Source organism: Myxocyprinus asiaticus, chromosome 38, assembly GCF_019703515.2.
Source record: "Myxocyprinus asiaticus isolate MX2 ecotype Aquarium Trade chromosome 38, UBuf_Myxa_2, whole genome shotgun sequence".
NCBI classification, from domain to species: domain Eukaryota; kingdom Metazoa; phylum Chordata; class Actinopteri; order Cypriniformes; family Catostomidae; genus Myxocyprinus; species Myxocyprinus asiaticus.
Window position 1 is genome coordinate 22085777 of NC_059381.1, and position 24170 is coordinate 22109946.

The 24170-nt window shown below is 39.2% G+C and overlaps 1 protein-coding gene across 13 annotated transcripts in view; it reads right to left on the reverse strand.

The window, feature by feature from the left end:
- Positions 1-6916: 6916 nt before the first annotated feature.
- Positions 6917-24170, reverse strand: part of LOC127429065 (serine/threonine-protein kinase MARK2-like) — a 58018-nt gene continuing 40764 nt past the window's right edge. For 4 of the 13 annotated variants that reach the window (XM_051677828.1, XM_051677829.1, XM_051677833.1 and 1 more), the window contains exons 15-19: positions 21535-21672; positions 12071-12331; positions 10984-11010; positions 8347-8385; positions 6917-7806 (exon numbers count right to left, since the gene is read on the reverse strand). In XM_051677828.1, the coding sequence (XP_051533788.1) occupies positions 7371-7806; positions 8347-8385; positions 10984-11010; positions 12071-12331; positions 21535-21672 (901 nt within the window). In that variant the 3' untranslated portion in view covers positions 6917-7370. The remainder of the gene's footprint in view (positions 7807-8346; positions 8386-10983; positions 11011-12070; positions 12332-21534; positions 21673-24170) is intronic. The other 9 variants (XM_051677830.1, XM_051677839.1, XM_051677831.1 and 6 more) reach the window with 6 other exon arrangements.

Consider the following 24170-nt stretch of genomic DNA (forward strand, 5'->3'; position numbering starts at 1 on the left):
CTTCGTTTGATTACTGACGCTGACCAGCGTGCGTTATTATTTCTTTATCCTATGCCGTTCCTGTACTGACAATCGGTACATTTTCTTTCTTGTAACACATACTGTTTATATTAAAACATGTTTTTCATGCAACCTTGGTATTAGGCCTACTTGTTGAGTGGATGTTGAATATTGAATACCTCAGACATATTGGTCTGCTTTAGAAATATTAACGTTTATTTATATTTTTTTTTTTTGAATAAATAAAAAGTGAGTAGCTACTCCATTGTTGTACAAGTTTATTCAAATAGCTACAAATACTAATATTTAAAAAACATTTCATCTCATTATACTCCTCAAAATGTTTGTACATTTAAACGAACTTTTGTATAATTACATTTCAATACATTTTAAGTTGTTGGACAGTGTTAAAAAGACTGAATACATTATGAAACACCATTTAAAGGACACTACACCTTTTGTCAACTGTGTCTGATATGATGACGTTTCGAAAATTGTACTAGAGAATGGTCAATACACTGTGAATGATTAAAAATAATTAACAGATTATCAATGTTTCTTTCAGAGCATAGGTTACTAGAACTTTTATTTGCATCTGTCACCCCAAAATGTTCAATACGCAATGGTTGGACACATTTCTTCAAAACAATTTGAACAATTTTGAGGACCCTCTACAGGATATACTACACACTTTAGTTTGGTAATTGCAATGTCTACTAGGCACTGCAGATTTTTCTAAGGATGTACTAATAAGAGTTTAATAATTTCTAAATGATTGAACCAATTACTCTAAAACAAGCTGGAAAACCTTCTGGGTAACCTGAAGGACATGCTATCTCTTCAGTAAACAATATTTGGTTCAACATTTCAATGTCTAGAAGCACCTACACGACACTCTACATCACTTCATTTTTTTCAAGTTTCAAGTTTTGCTTCAAATTTTCAATGTTTAGAATCACTGTGTAGTGTTGACTTGCATAATGACATAATATTCAGTTAAATAGTTGTTGAAAAGAGGGACAGACTGCTCCAAAACATGTTGGAACCCCTTATATTTACCCCAAGGGAAATACTAAAGCTCAGGTTTTTTCAAATTTTACTATCACTTGAATAAAAAAACAAAAAAACAAAAACAAAACAAAAAAACTGAAAACTCCTTGTTTTGGAGCAATCTGTCCCTTCTTTTCAAAATCTATTGAACTGTTTATCTAGTTTCATTAAGGAAGTCAACACTACACAATGCTTCTAGACATTGAAAATCTGAGGTAGAAATTGTGAAACATAGAGATGTAGCATGTGTTGCAGGTTTCCAAAAATCTGATCATTCTTTCAAAAACTATTGAGATCTGTATCTTGCCTTAATAAAATGTCAAAAGACTTTAGCAGATATTACATTGGCTCAACTATGATCTGTAGTATGTCCTTTAGAAGGTGTATGATAATGTCAAAGTTGTTTTGGGCAATCTGTGCAACTAATAAAAAGTTATTGAAATTGTAAAGTGAAACTGTAGAATGCCATCCATCCATTTTTTATAGCTGCTTGTCCTATGCAGGATTGTGGGTAGTGCTGTTTACCAGCTGTTTTGGGCCAAAGGCAGGGAAACACCCTGAAGAGGTGGCCAGTCCATCACAGTGATAACACATACAGACAAACATAAAGTATTTACACTCATAGGCAATTTAGAGCCTCCAATTCACTTACCTGGAGGAAACCCACATGAATATGGGGAACAGAGAGCACAGAGAAAGGCCCAGTTGAGTAGGGACTTGAACCCAGGACTGTCTTTCTGTGAGGTAACAGTGCTACCCATTGAAAAGCAATTTGTTCATTGCAAATGTTTTGTCCAAACAACTGAGCAGAATTACCATGCATTGGCACATGGTAGAAATGGTGTGATTAAAAACAGTGCCTTGATTAAAATGAACATCACTGATTTTAAGCTCATGTGAAACCTTAAAGTTTTTAAAGTGTAGTATATTCAGTAGGGTCCTGGATTTCCAGCTTGTTTTAGAGTAATCTGTGCCGCCATGAAGAATTTATTGAGCTCTTTATTTTGCCACAATAGGAAGTCAACAGAAATTAGTACGGCTGACAATGGACAAACTGTAAGGTGTAGTATGACTTTAAGAGGGTTCTTAGTTATGTTAATGCTGTTTTGGGGCAATCTTTGCAACCACTTAAAAAGGTATTGAAATTTGAGAGTGATGCAACTAGAGATGTTACATGTCCTATAAATTTCACACAAGGCTTGTCCAGTCATTTTAGTCTACATTCAAAAACTACTGAACCATAAATGTTGTCACATTAAAAGTCTAAATATTTTCATTACAATGCGCAGGCATGCGGCAGTCATGCACTTGTCAGCAACACGCACATGGACATGTCTTTATAAAAATTAACATCTCTAACATTTAGCTATGGTGAAACTTTTTGCTGTAGTATATGCAGTTGAGTACAAGTAATAAATTCTAATAAAAAAACTATCTGTTCCACCATGTAAAATCTATTGAGCTCAGTATGTTACCACATTACAAAGTCAAGTGAACTCTGTAGATGTGACAATACCCAAAATATATGTAGTGTCCCTAAGAGCGTTTTTGAGTGTTAATGCTGTTCTGCATTAATGCAATGTGTGCAACCACTGAAATAGTATTGAAATTTAGAGGTGCTGCATCTGCGCAGACATCTCTTTATACACTGATCAGCCACAATATTAAAATCACTGACAGGTGAAGTGAATAACACTGATTATATCGTTACAATGGCACCTGTCCAAGGGCGAGATATATTAGGCAGCAAGTGAACAGTCAGTTCTTGAATTTCATGTGTTGGAAGCAGGAAAAATGGGCAAGCGTAAGGATCTGAGCGACTTTGACAAGGGCCAAATTGTGATGGCTAGACGACTGGGTCAGAGCATCTCCAAAACAGCAGATCTTGTGGGGTGTTCCCAGTTTGCAGTGGTTAGTACCTATCAAAAGTGGTCCAAGGAAGGACAACCGGTGACCCGGTGACAGGGTCATGGGCACCCAAGGCTCACTGATGCATGTGGGGAGGGAAGGCTAGCCCGTCTGGTCCGATCCCACAGAAGAGCTACTGTGTGCGCCCTACCACACAGCACAAATTGTTCAGGAATGGTTTGAGGAACATGACAGAGTTCAAGGTGTTGAATTGGCCTCCAGATTTCCCTAGATCTCAATCCAACTGAGCATTTATGGGATGTGCTGGACCAACAAGTTCGATCCATGGTACCCCACCTCGCAGCTTACAGGAGTTAAAGGATCTGCTGCAAACATCTTGGTGCCAGATAGCACAGGACATCTTCAGAGGTCTTGTGGAGTCCATGCCTCGATGGGTCAGAGCTGTTTTGGCGGCATGAATTAGATCATCTAATAAAAAAAAATTAAAAAAAAGAGAAAAAAAAAAAGAGCAGGTGATGGGGCGGTTATAAATTTGTGGTATAAACATAAAAAAAAAATAAAAAATTGGGTTCTGACCAGTATCATGATTAGCAGACAAATTATTTTAAGGGGTTGGAATTCGGACGCAGCGCCATTATTTCAGGAGTGGTGTGCGGAGATGGGGAGGATGGCAGCTTTCGAGGAGGTGGCAAGTAGAAGGCTGGTGTTTGGGGACTTGTTCGTTAGGAAATGGGGTAATTATTTAGTGTTTTTGGGGGACTCTCGGGGAGGGGGAGAAAGAAGTTTAGTTATGTTTATTATTTTTTTTTTTTTAAACTTTTTTTTTGTGTGTGTGTGTATATTATATGTGACCACAGGGGTGTTCGTTGGGGGTCAGGGTGGGGTTGTTGATTGGGGAGGAATAGTAGTGGGGGTTAATTGTTGATTCGATATGTATGTGTGGTGTTTTTCTCTGTATTTTTGAATCAATAACTTTTAACTGAAGAAAAAAAAAGCTAATTTATCATGCACTGGCACATGGCAGAAATGTGTGCATTCAGCACCATGCACATGGACAGTGAATGCATGTCTTGATTAAAATGAACACTGCTATGAAGCTCTGGTGAAACTTAGTTGTAGTATATTCAGTAGGGTTCACGTATGGATTTCCAGCTTGTTTTAGAACAATCTGTTCAACCTTGTAGAATCTATTGAGCTCTATATTTTGCTGCATTAGAAAGTCAAAGAACAAAATGGATTTGACAAAAGCCAGATTTTGAGGTGTAGTATGTCCTTTAGAGGATGCTTGATCATGTTTAAATTGTTTTGGGGTAATCTGTGCAAGCACAGAAAAGGTAATGACATTTTTAGGTGAAAGTTGCCATACAAAAAGTTGGTGCAAGTGGGCGCGTAACATTTACCAACATTTGACCAATCAGTTCAAAAAGTGGTAAGTTACTTATGTTTGTAATGGAAAACAAACATGACCAAAATTAACCAAGATGGAAAACAAAAACCCACCAAGGTTGGAAAGCTGCAAGCTTTAATATGTCCTGTGGGGTATAGATTAGGTTTTCCAACTTGTTTAAGAGTAATCTTGTCAACCATAAAATAGCTGTACTCCACATTAATTATAACAACTTCTAAACCTGCCTTATTAAAAAGGCAACAGAACTCAGCAGGCTGTACAACTACACAAAGTGAGAGGTAAAGTTTGGACTTAAATCAAATACATTTTAATTACCAAAATCAAAGCTGCAGAAGGCTAACTAACTAGTATGTATCACATTAATTTGGAAAATCATTTAGATATGGTTTTCATTTGCTCAGTAATGACTGATATGGACACACATACACTGAGCAAAAGTTAAATTTACATCAAGAGATATGTTTTTTTAAATGCATTTATTTTTTGTTTAAAAATGTTCTACAACTTGTTTTGGAACCTTAACAGACCAAGTCAAGCAGAGATGTTCAGCCCTGAAGCCGGGCCCGGTTGACGTAGAATATAATCTGTAATTTGTAGATGGTCCCTTAGAGATCGTTGCCCCAAAGAAATCAGTGCTTTTGTTCGCTTTTAAAAAACGTCGACTTAAAGAGAAAATAGCACTGTAGCTCATTGCCATACTTGCCAGTATTAATAATTTACTGATAACATCCTTTTTGCACCCACCGTTAGAAAGCTATTGAGAGAAGAAATCTGAATATGTGAATATGAAACCAACATAACCGCAGTTGAAAAGTGTCCATATCATGTTTGTTGATAAAGACCTCTATAGTAAACTGATTGGACACCAAAAACATATAATACTCCTTATTTTGGTGCTTTCATCCCCTCATTAATCGCTTCGAAGCAGAGCACAGCACATATTCGGTTTTTATTGTTCTTTCATTCAATCGTTTTTAGGGATTACTGCACATCAACTACACTCTACCTGCCATTAAAAGGATAATTGAATTACATCTTGTGATTAGTCTCTAGGCATAATCATGATTTCAAGTATGTTTACGCATAGATGGCGCTATAGGAAGTGTAATCGAGCTTGAAACTGTGATTGCGAAGATGAACAATGTATTTCTGTTCTCACCCAAAACCAACTGGATCACTTCAGAAGACAATGATTAAACCACTGGAGACTTGTGTATTACTTTTATGCTGAATGTATCCCTTTTTGGAGTTCTGGTCACCATTTACTTGCATTGTAAGGACCTACAGAGTGGAGATATTCTTTCACATTTTTTTGGGTTCAGCAGATAAAGTCATACACATCTGGGATGGAATGAGGGTGAGAAAATGAGAGAATTTTCATTTTTGGGTGAACCATTCCTTTAAGAAAGACTAAAATTAGAAATACAGAGTTGCTTGGTAAACCTGCGTCTTGGTTTTTCCAACCCCATAGAAAACCCTTGATGTGTTTTGCATGCAATTTCTGGGGGGAAAAAAGTGGAAAGTGCAAATGTTCCGATTTCGAACCGCACAAACACACACACATTATATATATATATATATTATATTTTACCTTTAACCAGGCAAGCTACTCAAGAAAAAATTACTTATTTACAATAACAGCCTGGCATGTTAGTACATTATATGTTACAACTAAAATGTGTACCACTTTGGTTAAACCTTTTGTTTATTCAGATCATGAGTTAAGTAATAATGTTATTAATGATAGGCCTAATAATATTATAAAGTGTATACAAAAATGGTACCTGATCATGTAAACAAAACATTTGTGTGAAAACAGTAAATTCTCCTGCCTATCTCTTGTTGCCAGCTAAATAACTATACAGATTTGCCTAAGTCTGTGTGCTTGGAAATGTTTCATTTGTATTGCATGCTCTTTAAATCAATTAAAGATAAAACAAAAAGGGAATAAAACAGCAATGATACATTTTTTTTTCTTCATAAACTTGAACAGAAATCATCCAACTTCTGGTTTATTCATATTATAATATTAATAATTATCTTCTCCAGAGAAAGACAACAAAACAGACTCATTCCAGTGCAGCAGATTGGATCCAACCAGCAAATCTTAATTACACTACAATCCACCAATAATTACTTAATTGGCCCTTAATTAGTTTCAGATATATAACCCCTGCAGTAGAGGAAAAAAACAAACAACAAAAAACTAATTGTCTGGGCATAGTGCCAAGAGGTGATTCACCTCCAGTGCACTGATGGTTCAAGTCAACACTTCCATTTCAGCTCAAATACGACACTGTAATTGTCTACTGTGATGTAGACATGGGGCAGAGATTAAGAATAAGATACCATATTTTCTGAATCAGAACCAATCAGAGCATGAAACGTGAAAAAACAAAAAATATTAATTACGACTCTACTGAATGTGCCTAACCACTTGAATATTTGATGCCTATCACGATTTTGTGTTGTACATTCAGTGTCATACCGCCAAACTCTCTCTCTCTGCTCATCACAGGTAACCTGGAATTGAAAGTAAGATCAAGTAATATGGTGGTTTACCAATGTTTGTACAAGGGACAAGTATCAGGGTCGGGGGGGTGGGGGCATGACAGTAGCTGGTTTGTGTTTGAAGAGAAAACCACTAGCAAACGGTTCCAGTTTATTAACACCAACCTCTTGTCGCTGTCTCTTAACTCTTTCAGTATTGAGGACAATTGTGGGGTCCAAGGAAAACCACAAAACTTGAACAAAATTGCCACAAATAAAGGATGACAACACAAAGTAGGGAGGAGGGAGTGATAAAGGAACAGAAAACCCAAACCAAGACAGAACACCCCCAAAATAAACCCCCTGAAAATGTCTATATGCACAAATGTCCCCATAAACCTGTCTTAATCTTCCCCCCCTTTACAGCCTCTAGATTATTCATTGCTGCCATAGAGCTTATAACTCTAATAATTTTTTTCACAGTGCCTCCTCATTCCTAATTTATGGGCTGCAACCGTTCCTTAAGATCTCATCTTTTCCACTGAAATCTTCATCACAGTTTTAGTTCATTGGCGATCTTAGAGGCAATGTTCTTGAAGGCGATGGAGGTGCCGGAGATCCTTTTAAAGCGCACCCCATTGAGCGAGAGGCGAGGTAGCTTGCACACCTCCATCTCCCATTGGACAAAGTCATCGTGCGTGGGGTTGCCCGAAACACATAGGAGCATGAAGCGCTCGCGCAATTCGTACTCGCAGCTGTTGGAGTCCAGAACTTTCCGGATCTCCTTCATCATTTCGTTGGGCTCCATGGAGGATGTGGTCTTCATGCTCCAGGTGAAGCGTAGGGAGCGTGGCTTGTTGTCCTTGGAGGCCTGGGTGGATGAAGGGGTGCTGGATGCTGGAGATGAGGAAGACAAGGAGTCCTTGTTTTCATCTACTGGCAGCCCCTGGGTACCTTTCTCCATCTTGTCTGCTGTGCTCAACATGGGTCTTTGGTGAAAACGATGAGAGGAGAGAGGTACAAACAAGAAAATAAAGGTAAACAAGAGGAAGACAAGAAAACAAACAATAATCAAACATATTCAACATTTCTGGTGATCTAAGCTGTCACATGTATGTACTAATTCTTTTACTTCAGCACATTGGGGGATTGGATGTTTTTATCATCAACACAAACACACCAACATGGTGCTATGGAGGAAGACTACAATGCAGTCAAAATAAAGGCATCCGTTAACAAATTAGGTGTTTGGGTCAGGATAAATATATTTTAAAAATACAATTAATAACATTTATTAAAAACAGACGTAAAGACCCTGAGAAATTATGGGATTGCAATTTAAGAAAATTCATCTGATTGGGGTTCTCATTTGGCAAGTCATCCAATGATTCAAAGCAAAATATCTACAAAATATAGAGCTTAAAATGACTTAACTCTTAAAATAAAAATCTATATATCAATGCAATGATTTTATGATTTCAGCAGTACGCTTTTAATGATCAATGATTTTTATTAGTATATGTCCTCACCTGCTGGCCTCATCTCGACCCTCTCCCTCATACGGACTCCTCGAAGAAAACCAACAAATTTAGTCTCTCAATTAAGAGTTAACTTATCTTATTGGTGCTACCTAGTCCTGTCCATGTGGACAGTATCAATTTTCACAAATTGCTCTTTGCATCACCTGTAATAATAAATATATATCTGGACATGGACATTTTATGCCAGAGATTCTGGCATGTCCATAAGTTACGTAGACCGTACACATTACTAAAACTGTTTATCACTAACTGAAGGATTTAAATCCAGTTGCATTAGAACAATAATTCATAAACCATTTATAATGTATCATTATTTAGACTAGCATTTCCATATTTTTCTATCTGCAAAATGGCAAAGAATATTGGAAGCAAAAAATAATTAGTCACAATCCCTACACCAACTTCTTGATAAACATTTCCTAACCCTAAACCCTGGTTGGGATCAACACACACCGCCATATATGCCACAATGTATTTAGCACCTGTACGAATGAGCAGACGATAGTTTTTCATCAGGGTCTTATGTGCTACGACTATTTTGAAATACAACAACAAATTGAAGTGATTCAGATATTCAAAATGGACAGCACTGATGTAAATCTGATGTGGCAAACTACTTATATTCAAGTGAGAGTTTGTGACAATCTGCATGTGGTGCAGTCTGGTAATGTAAGAGCATAAACATTTTAAGATGACCCGAAAGGCACTGAAAGGTACAAATAATCTTTAATGAAGAATAAATCTAATTGCTGTAGTACTGGAGCAAAACTGGACCAACCGGGGTCCTTTAAAACCCAAATCCTAAACTTAACAAGTTTGCCTGTAAGTGATTATCTGGAGAAAAAAAAAATAGCTGGTGTGTATTCATCTTATTAGCTTATTTTTTTATGTGGATCACGGCCAAGCAACTTTGTCTGCTTAAATGTATTTTGTACAGTTGCTGAACAAGTGACTTTAGCGAGGTGTGTGTTGGCACATTCAGAAATTCGGACGGGGAGAGAAACCATCGGACAAGCCATCTCCAACAGCCCAGCACGAGAACGAAGGGACAAAGCAGCATGTTTGTTTTAGCGCAGCCATATAAGAATCATAAGCAGTAGACCGTAAGGGTAGAGAAGCAGGAGTCATCCTTTAAAACCCTCACTGTGAAAACACGACTCGCACTATGAACTTACTTGGCCTATTAAGCATCAAATGTCAAGCTTCATGTTAGCTTTTAGGACACCATCCACAGAATATATCCACATAGAATTATCTCTGTTAATTCTAGAATCAAATGTAGACACATCTACTGTTGTAACATGGTCTACAACTGGGGATGAGAATAAAAAATAATTCTATTTCCTTAAGGATTCCATTAACAACTGTTTGCTTTTGATTATTTTTGAGGAAGCCTAAAAACAACAGTATATATTGGTCCTAACTATATACCTAAACACTATTTCTTTACAACTTTTAATGCAAATGTTAAAATCTCTAAAACAGCTCTGACTCTTTAGATTAAGAGACTCATTGGATCAACTTAAACTGACAACATGTGAATCTTTTACCAATTCACTAAAAGTGAAGTGTTTTGTTCACAAAATCAGACTACAAATGTTGTGTTTTAGGTTTGATGCATGCAGCTAGAATGGACATTGCAATAAGCATGTCTTGTCCATTTATTTTCTTGGTATTATTTTGCAGTGCCTAGTCTTGGACTCTTTTCACATTCAATTCAGACTGCAAACACACAACTCAGCTAAAAAAAGTTCTTTAGCCCTGGCACTGATGACTGAATAGTGGTGTAATGGACACTGTTAAGAGTATTTTACTATGGTGGTTCTGTCCGTATCTATGGAGGAATGCTGTCATTAAAGAACCAATAACACAAACCGAATATCACAAAAAAAACATATGGCTCCAGTTAAAGTTTTCCAAACCTATCTACCAACGAAATATATATCTCTGCGGAACAATAATAGCCGTTTCCCAATCTGTGGCCATTTCCAAACCAGGATGGGCATTTCTCAACTCTCCAATGCAAGTAGGGAATCTCAACATAGTAGGCAAATCCTGTAAAGCAGTTGAGAAATGCCCATCCCGGTTTGAAAACGCCCACTGATTGGGAAACGCCAATTTTTATACTGCAGAGACGCAAGTCTCACAAAAACTGTCAAGGATAGGGTTACAAGAGTTTATTAGGCCTGTCTGGTCTAACAGTAATTTGAAACACTTAATGAAGATCTGGCCAACCTGCGGAGTGTGACACAGTATTTAACTGCATTGTAGGAGTGTTGCATGATGGCATCACAGAGGAGGGCGCAGGGAGACCATACACAAGATCAGAGGCACAATGTACATAACCGGACTCCATGGGTTCAGATGAGGGAAGAAGGGGATGTGATGTGAGTGAAAGAGGGATGTGTTATTCATCCAGGGAGGAGGCGAAGAAAGATAGGGCTGGCAGAGGTGAGTCAGGCAATGGACACAGAGCATTAGTATAAGGATATAACCATGAAGAGGTATTTATAAATGGAAAGGGAAAAACCTTTGGTCAAGACAAAAGACACCACAGAAGGAATATAGAGCACAGAAAAAAAATGACATTGTCTTTGGAAACTCAAGAGTAGTGTTATTGCCTACCTTCTGGGAAATCTGAATGAGAGATTTCTATAAGAATTAAGAAAAAAAAAAAAAAAAAGGGAAAAATGTTTCTCAAATGTTTACGAACCACTGAAAATGTCAAAAAAAAAAAAAAAACAAAAAAAGGATTCAATACTTCCTGTTTGCCTGTCAGTTGAGAAATTAAAGAGATAGAAAACCCAAAAATGAAAATTTTCTCATTTACAAACCTATATGACTTTCTTTCGTGGAACACAATTGGAGATATTATGAAAAATGACAGTCTTATTCACATGGTGAATGATGACTGAGACTAACACTCTGCCCAACATCTTTCGTGTTCCACAGAAGAAAGTCATATGGGTTTCGAACAACATGAAGTGAATAAATTACAATTTTCATTTTTGGGTGTCCAATCCCTTTAAAGAAGGATGGATCAGTATTGAAGCAAAGCTTCCGACTATGGTTTGTACTGACTATTAGTGTTAGCTGGAGGGCTTGTAGTCAGATTAAAGAATGGAATTATACTTAATGGTTACACACAGCCATTTAGGATCACTGAAATAGTGTGAATGTGTTTTTATGGATGATGGACGTTAGATCAGGGTCTGATTTAATAGGTTAGTTATCCTTCGTGGCACCTCTCACACTTAAAACCATTCCGGCTCCAGCAGCCCTTTGTTTCAGAGTTTTTTGATCTTAGCCATAAATTACTGTCATTCCAAACCATCTCGTCCTGAAAGAGGGGAGTACTTGTGAGAGTCATGAGACTGTGCACTGACACATAAAATTTTTTTAATGTGCTACAATTTATAGTAATGTTTCATTTTTTATGCAGTATTGATAGAAGCCTTTAACCAGGGTTCCCACACCTTTTGACCAAAGGTCAAAGGATTTTATTTAAAAATAATTTTAATCGAGATTGCACTAACAGAGTACATTTTAGCTGAAGAAATATTTAAGGAATGACAATTGAAAATTCCATGACTTTCAGGCCTTGAAATCACAATTTTACTGTGGGAATCCTTTAATGAGTTAATGTTGACATTTTTTGGTTGATTTTTAGTCATATACAGTTTCGACCCACAACGATCAATCATAAACTCACCTGCGTACAAATTTGGAAGTAAACTTGCTAAAGATGCCTGTCCCGGGACGGCGCACCTGGCTGTTGCCATGGGAAAGAGAAGGGGAAGCAGAGGGGTCATTGTATGCTGAGGCTTGCTGGTCTCGTGTGGCTCTCTGTTGGCCTGCGTGGAAAGTGCTTCTGCTAATCACCCCTCTGGAGAAGTTGGTACGGTCTGCCATTGAGGAAATGTTTATGTTCTGTGCTGAGGGAGACACCACTGGCGCTCTCTGCTGGGCTGTGCTGTTTTTTTTCAGAGATGTATGCAAAACGAAAATAGGTTAAAACATTGTTATCGACACTTGCTACTGACACTGTTATGGCTGTTAGCATCCATTTAAATACAAAATATAATAAGTTAATTTAATAGAGTTATTGACTGATATCAACATACAGCTTGCATAATGAACAGGCTCAACATTTCACTGAGCTGCAGCTCTTTCTACTAATGCATGTTTGAAGGCAAACAAATTATTTATTAAAATATGTATTAAGAGTTCATTTGAGAATGAATTCCATATCAGATGGAATAAAACCAAACATGCAATTGCAAAATACAAGTATAATCCTATCATCATCCCTCTGCGTACCATGCCAGGCATGACTGACAATGGGGTCAAATCAGTCACATCAGGGTTATATACAGTATGTGTGTGTGTGTTTATATATATATATATATATATATATATATATATATATATATATATATATATATACACACACACACACACACATACACACACACACACTATATGTGCTCAAAAGTTTGAATACCCTGGCAGAAATTGTGAAATTTTGGCATTGATTTTGAAAATATGACCGATCATGCAAAAAAATTAAAAAATAAAAATAAATTATCCTTTTATTTAAGGATAGTGATCATATAAAGCCATTTACTATCACATAGTTGTTTGGCTCCTTTTTAAATCATAATAACAGAAATCACCCAAATGGCCCTGATCAAATGTTAACATACCCTTGAATGTTTGGCCTTGTTACAGACACACACGTTTAAATGGCAATTAAAGGTTCATTTCCCACACCTGTGGCTTTTTAAATTGCAATTAGTGTCTGTGTATAAATAGTCAATGAGTTTGTTAGCTCTCACGTGGATGCATTGAGCAGGCTATATACTGAGCCATGGGGAGCAGAAAAGAACTGTCAAAAGACCTCCGTACACAAGGTAATGGAACTTTATAAAGATGGAAAAGGATATAAAAAGATATCCAAAGCCTTGAAAATGCCAGTCAGTACTGTTCAATCACTTATTAAGAAGTGGAAAATTCGGGGATCTCTTGATACCAAGCCAAGGTCAGGTAGACCAAGAAAGATTTCAGCCACAACTGCCAGAAGAACTGTTCGGGATACAAAGAAACCCACAGGTAACTTCAGGAGAAATACAGGCTGCTCTGGAAAAATACGGTGTGGTTGTTTCAAGGAGCACAATGACAATACTTGAACAAAAATGAGCTGCATGGTCAAGTTGCCAGAAAGAAGCCTTTACTGCGCCAATGCCACAAAAAAGCCCGGTTACAATATCCCCGACAACACCTTGACACACCTCACAACTTCTGGCACACTGTAATTTGGAGTGACGAGACCAAAATAGAGCCTTATGGTCACAACCATAAGCGCTATGTTTGGAGAGGGGTCAACAAGGCCTATAGTGAAAAGAATACCATCCCCACTGTGAAGCATGGTGGTGGCTCACTGATGTTTTGGGGGTGTGTGAGCTCTAAAGGCATGGGGAATCTTGTGAAAATTGATGGCAAGATGAATGCAGCATTTTAGCAGAAAATACTGGCAGACAATTTTCATTCTTCTGCACGAAAGCTGCGCATGGGACGCTCTTGGACATTCCAGCACGACAATGACCCTAAGCACAAGGCCAAGTTGACCCTCCACTGGTTAAAGCAGAAAAAGGTGAAGGTTCTGGAGTGGCCATCACAGTCTCCTGACCTTAATATCATCGAGCCACTCTGGGAGATCTCAAATGTGCGGTTCATGCAAGACAACCAGAGACTTTGCATGACCTGGAGGCATTTTGCCAAGATGAATGGGGAGCTATACCACCTGCAAGAATTTGGGGCCTCACAGACAACTATTACAAAAGACTGCACGCTGTCATTGATGCTAAAGGGGGCAATACACAGTATTAAGAACTAAGGGTATGCAGACTTTTGAACAGGGGTCATTTCATTTTTTTCTTTGTTGCCATGTTTTGTTTTATGATTGTGCCATTCTGTTATAATCTACAGTTGAATATGAATCCCATAAGAAATAAAAGAAATGTGTTTTGCCTGCTCACTCATGTTTTCTTTAAAAATGGTACATATATTACCAATTCTCCAAGGGTATGCAAACTTTTGAGCACAACTAATATATATATATATATATATATATATATATATATATATATATATATATATATATATATATATACACACATATATATATACACACATATATATATACACACATATATATATATATATATATATATATATATATATATATATATATATATACACACACACACACACACACACACACAGTATATTACATAAGAATAATAGTAAAATGTTAAGATGTTAAAGACCCAATGAAATCACTTGATGAGCAGCTGTTTCCTGTTTTCCTATCGAACCAGGAAGTTTGGGTGGGACATGTCAAAGGGCCTGTCCCATTAAAAAATAAATAAATAAATAAATAAAAAAGCCAATAGGCTATAGTTACAACACTGCTATGAACTATAATTTACTATTCACAACTGCTTGACAGTTTCAGATGGTTTTAAGAGGAGGGATATTCTCATTCTATAGAGCATTTGACTGGAAGGTGAGTCTCCATTTTTTTGGTCCGTTTTCCTGGAAGAGAAAGACTGTACATTTTAAACGTGTACATCTGATAAAAGTTAATTTAGCTGACTGAGTAGATGACCTCAAAGCTAAAAATAAATAAATAAATAAATATATATTGTATTATATTATAATTCCATGGGGTCTTTAACAGTAAGAGTCAATATCATGCGACTATCACCAACACTAAAACTCCAACAACCACACTGAAACTTAAATGAAGAAACACTCTTCAGGAAGACAAAACACCTTTGTTTGTTAGCATGCATACAACTGTGAAGCAAGCATTTAACATGAAAGGATTGCACAAAAGGTCTTTAGAAATTTAGCTAGGTTGATTAAAAGGCATTACGCAAGCAGAAAGACAGGTTTTCAAACAGCTTTTAGTTGGGTTGAGGATATTAATGCGCTGTCTGGTTGAGAGTGGTGCTGAGACTTCAGCAGGAGTGTAGAATTATAATGAAAGTGTAGGAGGATGGGGCAGCAGAACTATAGACCTGCAGTATGACGGCAAGCAACATTTACGCATCACATGCATCAAAGACGGAGTGTTTTGTGTGAAGAAAAGAGACATTTACATTTATTCATCTTTTATCCAAAGCGATGGAGACAAGGGAGATAGAGTGAGTTAGAGACGATGGGAGGGTTACGGGTTAGAAAGGAATGGGCTGTCAGGTATGTGACATAGACAAAGTTTGTTTCATGTGAGGGTAAGAGCGACGGCGAGTGAGACAGTGGTGTTATTGTGACAAAGAACGGGTGAGGCGGGGTTAAGAGAAGATCTCGGGCCTTTTAACTGTCATTCCATTTCTTTACTTGATGGCAAGGGTTCTTATCCATGGATGTCACATATCTGGGTCCCATTTATATGTTAGGTGTCTTTAACTACTATGTACTTGCATTAAGTTTAGGTTACCCAAAAATGAAGATTTTGTCATAATTTAGTTATCATAAAACAGGGCGGTATGCTTGCTTTTAACTGTTAGCACTGGTGCCAGTGAAGTAAAAAAATTCATTAGTACAAATGACGACTAACGTTGGTACCGGTCTCTATTTTACACACAGGTTGTAATGTTAGACTCTTCAGCGCAGTCGTGTGACCAGTGTGCAGCATAGAAGGAACATTACCGTGACCCTCCCTGACAAATTCACGGAAAACCATAGAAGTTTGAGCTCTCAAGATTTGACAGTAGTAAAGCAGACATCATACTCCTTGAGCAGGTAACATGTTGCAACGGTCCTTGTAGGCAGTGTGAATATGCGAATGGGTTAAAATTTGTCATTGCATATCAGAATTTAAAATCGCAAACGCAAGTTTTGTGTTCCGCATAAGCAAAGAAAGTCATGGGTTTGGAATGACATGAAGGGGAGTAGAATTATAAATGGACTAAATTTAGATTTTTGGGTGAACTATTCTTTTAAACATTTGATACAATATACTTAAGCCAAGCACACACTACACGACTTGCAGTCGGTGTCCTGCAACGCACAGAGTTTGTTTTCTGTCATGTCAATGTGCACACTACATGACTGATTGGGTGTATCAACTACACAACCATTCATCCCTGACAGTGCGGACACCTGACGACTCAATGGCCAGATTTGAAACAGGCTTGAAATCTGTCGTATAGCTTTTGCGATGTGTTCGCGAATCATAGAAATGGTCATGCGATGTGAGACATCTAGTCACAGACCAGTTGCCGACTCAAAACATCTAAGGAAATGAGCTAGGGTGCTTTCACACTTGGTTCGATTGCTTGGACCAAACCAGAGTTAGTTTCCTCCCACCTCCCTTTGCCTCTGCTGGTCTCTATTCACATCATATTATTTGGGTCTGAACCACGGTTTGATTGCATCATCAATGCAAGTACAAGCAGCAGCTGTAACAAGGTAACAACTCAAGAAGACAACAGCTTCACTGTGCTGTCAAAGTATTCCTCTCTTTGGATTTACCACACAAACATTAACTGCAAAGAAAGACACTTGTGGATATTTGCCACGGATGCATTGAATGTGCAATGATGTGATGAATGTTAAATCAAATCAAATCACTTTGTCACACAGCCATATACACAAGTGCAATGGTGTGTGAAATTCTTGGGTGCAGTTCCGATCAACATAGCAGTCGTGACAGTGATGAAACATATACCAATTTACAATAACATCAAATTAACACAACACAATTTAAACATCTGTTATACACATAATTACACTCAACAATATACAAATAATAACATACACTGTACAGTATACAATACGCATTATATAGATACACATTATTCAATAAAAAAATGAAAAATAAAAATATATAAAGAAGTATAAATATATAGAATGTACAGTATTGTACTGTATTGACATTCAGGCTGTCGGTTGATAGTCAGTTGTTAAGAGAGAACATAATATAATAATAATAATATAATTTATGACAGTCCGGTGTGAGATATAAGAGTAAGGGTAATAAAGTGCAGTGCTGATGTATTTTGATCGTGGGAGATCAAGAGTTCAAAAGTCTGATTGCTTGGGGGAAGAAGCTATCATGGAGTCGGCTGGTGCGGGTCCTGATGCTGCGATACCGCCTACCTGATGGTAGCAGTGAGAACAGCCCATGGCTCGGGTGGCTGGAGTCTCTGATGATCCTCCGAGCTTTTTTCACACACCGCCTTGTATATATTTCCTGGAGGGAGGGAAGCTCACCTCCGATGATGTGTCTGGCAGTTCGCACCACCCTTTGCAGTGCTTTGCAGTTGTGGGTGGTGCTATTGCTGTACCAGGCGGAGATACAGCCAGTCAGGATGCTCTCCACACTGCAGGTGTAGAACCGTGTGAGGATGTGGCGGTTCATTCCAAACTTCCTCAGCCGTCTCAGGAAGAAGAGGCGCTGATGAGCCTTCTTCACAACGACTTCAGTGTGGATGGACCATGTGAGTTCCTCAGTGATGTGGACACCCAGGAACTTGAAGCTGCTGACTCTCTCCACTGGTGCTCCATTGATGGTGATGGGACTGTGTTCTCTGTCTTTTCTTCTGAAGTCCACCAGAAGCTCCTTTGTCTTACTGACGCTGAGGGAGAGGTTGTGCTCCTGACACCAGTGTGTCAGAGTGTGCACCTCCTCTCTGTAGGCTGTTTCATCATTGTCAGTGATCAGACCTACCACCGTCGTGTCATCAGCAAACTTAATGATGGCATTGGAGCTATGTGCTGCCACACAGTCTTGTGTGTACAAGGAATACAGTAGTGGGCTGAGAACTAAGCCCTGCGGGACTCCAGTGTTGAGGGTCAGTGATGAGATGTTGCTGCCTATTCTAACCACCTGGCGTCTGCTTGACAGGAAGTCCAGGATCCAGCTGCACAGCGAACTGTTTAAGCCCAGAGCCCGGAGTTTCTCATCTGGCTTGGAGGGCACTATGGTGTTGAATGCTGAGCTGTAGTCTACAAACAGCATTCTCACATAAGTGTTCCTTTTTTCCAGGTGGGAGAGAGCAGTGTGTATTGTAGATGCAATGGCATCATCAGTGGAGCGGTTGTTGCGGTAAGCAAACTGCAGCGGGTCAAGAGAGAGTGGCAATACAGAGCAGATGTAATCTCTGATTAGTCTCTCAAAACATTTGCTGATGATGGGGGTCAGAGCAACAGGACGCCAGTCATTTAAACAAGTTATTTTTGATTGTTTTGGAACAGGCACAATGGTGGATGTTTTAAAGCATGTGGGGACTACAGACAAAGAGAGGGAAAGGTTGAAAATGTCCGTAAAAACACCAGCCAGCTGGTTCGCACACGCTCTGATGACGCGGCCCGGAATGCCGTCTGGGCCCGCGGCTTTGCGGATATTCACCCGTTGGAAGGATCGGGTTACATCCGCTACAGAGACGGAGAGTGAACTAACCTCTGTAGCTTCAGCCACGAGAGCTTTCTCCGCGAGGGCGGTGTTATTTCCCTCGAAACAAGCATAAAAAGAATTTAGCTCATCATGGAGAGAGGCAGCGGTGTTCATGGTGGAGTTTTTATTCCCTTTAAAGTCCGTGATAATGTTAATTCCCTGCCACATGCTTCTAGAGTTGGTGGTGTTAAACTGTCCTTCAATCTTAGTCCTGTACTGGCGTTTTGCGGTTCTGATAGTTTTTCAGAGGGCATAACTGGCTTGTTTATGCTCCTCCACGTTCCCGGAATTAAAAGCGGAGGTCCGCACATTAAGTGCCGCGCGAACATCACTATTGATCCATGGTTTCTGATTCGGATAGATTCGTACAGTTCTGGTCGGAACAACGTCCTCTACGCACGTTCTGATGAAACACATTACGCTATCAGCATAAAGCTCGATGTCGTCATCAGAGGCGGACCGGAACATCTCCCAGTCCGTGTGATCAAAACAGTCTTGTAGCGTAGAGTCTGATTGGTCCGACCAGCACTGGATCGTTCTGAGGGCGGGTGCTTCCTGTTTCAATTTCTGCCTGTAAGCGGGCAGAAGCAGAATGGAAGAGTGGTCCGATTTGCCAAATGGTGGGCGGGGGAGGGATTTGTAGCCATCCCGGAACGGAGAGTAGCAATGGTCCAAAACCCGGTCCCCTCGTGTGTTGAAACTAATGTGCTGGTGATATTTTGGTGCGACTGATTTTAAACTGGCTTTATTAAAGTCCCCGGTCACAATGAACGCGGCCTCAGGGTGCGCGGTTTCCTGCTCACTTATAATCCCATACAGTTCCTTGAGTGCCCGGTCTGTGTCGGCTTGTGGGGGGATGTACACAGCAGTGATAATGACCGCTGTGAATTCCCTCGGTAGCCAGAATGGTCGACACAGAAGCATAAGAAATTCCAGATCAGGAGAGCAGAAAGACTTGATAGAATGTACGTTCCTCTGATCACACCAGGATTTGTTGATCATAAAACATACTCCACCACCTCTACTTTTACCTGAGAGGTCTTTCGCTCTGTCCGCTCGGTGCACGGAGAACCCCGCGGGTTCAATGGCTGAGTCTGGAATCTCCGCAGACATCCAAGTTTCTGTTAGGCAGATAATGCAGCAGTCCCTTGTATCTCGTTGGAAAGAGATCCGCGCTTTCAGCTCGCAGAGCTTGTTATCCAGAGACTGAACATTTGCTAGTAGAATAGTGGGTAGCGGGGGTCAATTTGCACGGCGTCTTACTCTGATGAGAACGCCGGCTCTGTTTCCCCTTTTCCTCCTGCATTTCCGCGGCCGTGCTGCCCAGACAAAGGGCTCTGCTTGCGTGTTTGTAAACAGCGGGTCGGCATTGAGGAATGTGAAGTCCGGATTATGGTGTGAGATTGCTGAACCAATGTCCAAAAGTGTTTGTCTGTCGTAGACAATAAGGCAGACAACATCCAAGACAAAAAAACATAAGAATTGTGAACAAAACAAACAAAACATTACTATGTTGTGTCGGAGCTCGCAACGCAGCAGCCATACTCGGCGCCATCTTGAGTCCAAAAAAGAATGTTAACGTTTGTCTGCCACGAGCCCGCAGATGCGTTGCATGAGATCTGAAGAATGTGAGCTGCTCTCTGAAGGGGATTTATTTGTAGACAAGCATGTATAAGAAATGCAATATACCATTATAATTGCGATCGAGAGCCAGTAAAGACACAAATTATACATCATCAATAGCGGTTCACTTCCGCGATTTGGTACGATTGCGTTAACATTAGCAGCGAACTGTACTGGAGCTCACATGAACCGTAACCCAGACCACCTTTTCAAGTGGACTCAGGTGCAGTTTGCGGGTGTGCACTCAAGTTGAGGAAAAAAGTGTTCATATCATCCAAACGAACTGAACTTTGACATCATGTGCGGACCAAAAGTTCTAGTGTGAAAGCACCCTTTGAGTCATGTAGTGTGCGCTAGGCTTCAGAGTACAAAACTGTCACGAGATTCGCATTTGAGGTAGGGATATGGACATTTAGGGTAATGGTTCGCCTCAACAGTGTAACTACATTTGTAATTACATGCAGGTACTTCAAATTTAAGTACAATGTAACAACCTGTAAAATAAGTACAATAAGTATGTTGCATCATTTTATCTATTTTTTACATTTTTTTTTTTTAATGCAAAGTCAGATATGACCTTTCCTATTAAGGGGCAATATTTTCCTCCTGGATTTGATTTGCAGGGCCATTTTTTTTTTTTTTTACATTTAGGGCCTATTTTTTTCTAATCATATAAAAAGCAATGTCAAATACTTTAATGTATTACCATAAAATCTCTATCCTAGTAATTATAGCTTATGTTTTACGTAATATTATGTATACCTAGGCCTAGAATAGAAAATGAAATAAAATACAAAATATATCAGCTGCTAAAAAAAACTAAAAAAAAAAGTTGTTGTTTTTTCACTTTTTGCCTCCACACATTGAATTTTGGGGACATTTGTCACTTTCAGTGGCATTTTTGCCCTGAGCGTCCATTAATCTCTCACCCTGGCACACAGTAGTTAAAGACACCTAATATAAAGTGGGTCCCACATTCGAAATCTGAAAATGTTCGTCTCGGACAACAAAACTGCAATTCTTCCATGGTCCCTGGTTCTTGAAGTTTAATCCCCCACTCTTCGAGTCTGGCAATAACTGCCACTTGCCTGGGGTGATGTACGTGGATGTCTGGGGGGCTTGGATGGGAGGAGGTGGACATGGACTTGTGGTGGCGGGTGCGGGATGAGGTGGCGAGGACCGCAGCTGCTGAGGCGGTGGAGGCGCGGGACCCTGGAGTGTTCAGGCTGGGGGGGGGGGGGGGGGTGAGACGAATCACAACAGCCCCCATGTACGGACACCACCACATACAGAGTGGAGGGAGGTATGGGTGGGGTTGTAAAGCAGACACATTAGATTCAGCAAGGGCGAAGGAACGGTTGTAAAATTGGAGAAATAAAAGGGTTATATCAGACAAAAGATCACACCAGGAGATAAAAATACAACACTCATTTCGATAATGCAGATTTGATCTTCTGGGGTGGGGGAAGGAAGATCAATTTTGGTCTTAAAATGTCTATTTTTAGGCATTTTTATCACTGAAGATCACACAGCCTGTCAAACTCAAATTAAACCTGCATTATCACTGGAAAGCTCGCTCTGTCGCATTCAGTGAGAATCTATATTGAGATGCAGTGATGATTAAAAGCTTGAAACGGACTGACAGTATAAGCCTTAAAGGCATGATGTGTATTTAAAAGCTACTAACTAATCAACTCAATTATTAAATAGGTAAACTGCATCAAACTTATGATAATACTTGCAGAATAGATAGCAGTATAAAAGCAGATGACAGACTGCAGATGCATGCGTGTATTCGTGTGTTTGTGTGTGTGATCTGGTGACAGGTGTTCCGTCAGTGCCATAATGTCTATGCGTTTATTGCTACTCTGCAATTTGACCTTGCACACATACATAAAACTCAGCGTTTTTTCCATGTCAGCATTCTGAATGTGCCGCTGCTCATCACCTCAAGCAAATTTAAACATCCTTATTACACTGCTGCTCTTTTCAGTTCCCGTTTCTCTCTCTCTCTCTCTCCCTCTCTCTCTCTGTAACCTGATAAAGGGGGGTCTGCCAGAGTAACTAATTCCAGATTAAGGGATGGGATTGACTACATGAGTTTCAATCAGTGGTAATGTATCAGTGTGTGTCAGTACATCAGCAGTGCTCTAACTGCAACCACAAGAGTTCAACACAGCACACATTATTGGGCAACATTTAAGACATTTTCCAGGTTATTTACATCGTGAGCCCTATCAACAGCATCTGAGGCATGCTAATGATTACCACAGACCATTTTGACTCACCTCTGTGTTTGTAAAAATGAACAAAAAACATGTTTACTATAAAGCAGCTGTCCCAGAATCTTAGCAGGCCATTGAGTTTAGAAGCAGACATGTGAAGCTTGTATTTTTGTTAGACCCCGTTTACACCTGGTAATACGATGCATCTCGGGTGATCCGAGACGTCGCTGTAAATATGTGGTCCCTTAAATGAGTCTCCTGTGACCACTTGTGTTTGGATTTGGAGGGGAGGGTCTCTGTTTCATGACCACATACATCAATCACTATGTCAATGTGCTACTGCATGATAATAAACACAAAAAAGTAATAAAAGTCAAGTCAAAGACCACTATGCAAATAAAACCAGCGCACTGTTTCTCCCAGATGCATTTGAAATTCAATCTAAATGCAATTGCAACATTTCTTGCAGAATTATCCATAGTTTTAGTGGAGTTACCTGTATTAACCTAAGCTTCAGATGTGTGTGTGCTTGTCATCTGTGTCTCTACTTGTTGATATGAGACACACTGAATATCAGTGAAGTTCTCATGCTTGTACATGTATTCGCTTTTTCAAATTTTTTGACTGGACGGGTATTTCCTTTTAAAGTCGCACGTTACCGGCAAAGTTTAAACTCATCTTCTAGCGCTGCAGGTGATTGACAGTTGAGGGGTGGCGCTTCACTACTGTTCGGAACGCATTCAGGACAGATTAACCTTTACACCTCAAATGCGATGTGGTCACATGCTTTTTTGACTACCTCCATAAGTCACATAACGTTTTGCACCCAGTTTACAACTGTGTTAACTTTGACTACTTGTGATCAGATCACCCGAAACGCATCCTAATACAGGTGTAAATGGGGTCATAAAGAACTTACAGGAATCCTTTACTTGAGCTGCAAGTCTTAGCTTTTTCTGCAACTCGGTTCACTGTAAGAGCTGAATTTACTGCGCAGTGTAAAAAAGATATAGAGTTTATACAAGTTGTGAATTTGCAGTCAGATTTAAATGTGATGATGAAATAATACCAAAACACTTCATTCTATTGAGCTGCCTTCGCTGGTGGCACTTAAAAACAAACTTACAATGCGACTACTGTAGCCCAATTCACAAACAAATTGCTTTGAGCAGGTTCTTCTATTGAAATGCTCAAAACGACTCATACATTTACATTTATTCATTTGGCAGACGATTTTATCCAAAGCAACTTACAAAAAGGGAATAATACAACATAAGAGATTCATCTTGAGACAGTAGTACGAAAAGTGCTGCATCACAAAGTTTCAACTGCATCAGAAAAATAGTATCCAAGACTGATTAGTGTGCAGCAAGAATAAAATATAATAATAATAATTATTATTGAGTGTATGGACTCACAAACTGATCAGTAATTGGTTTAAATCAGTCTGATGAATTCTTCACTTTATGTCCATTTCTGGTATCCTTGCATGTATCCTA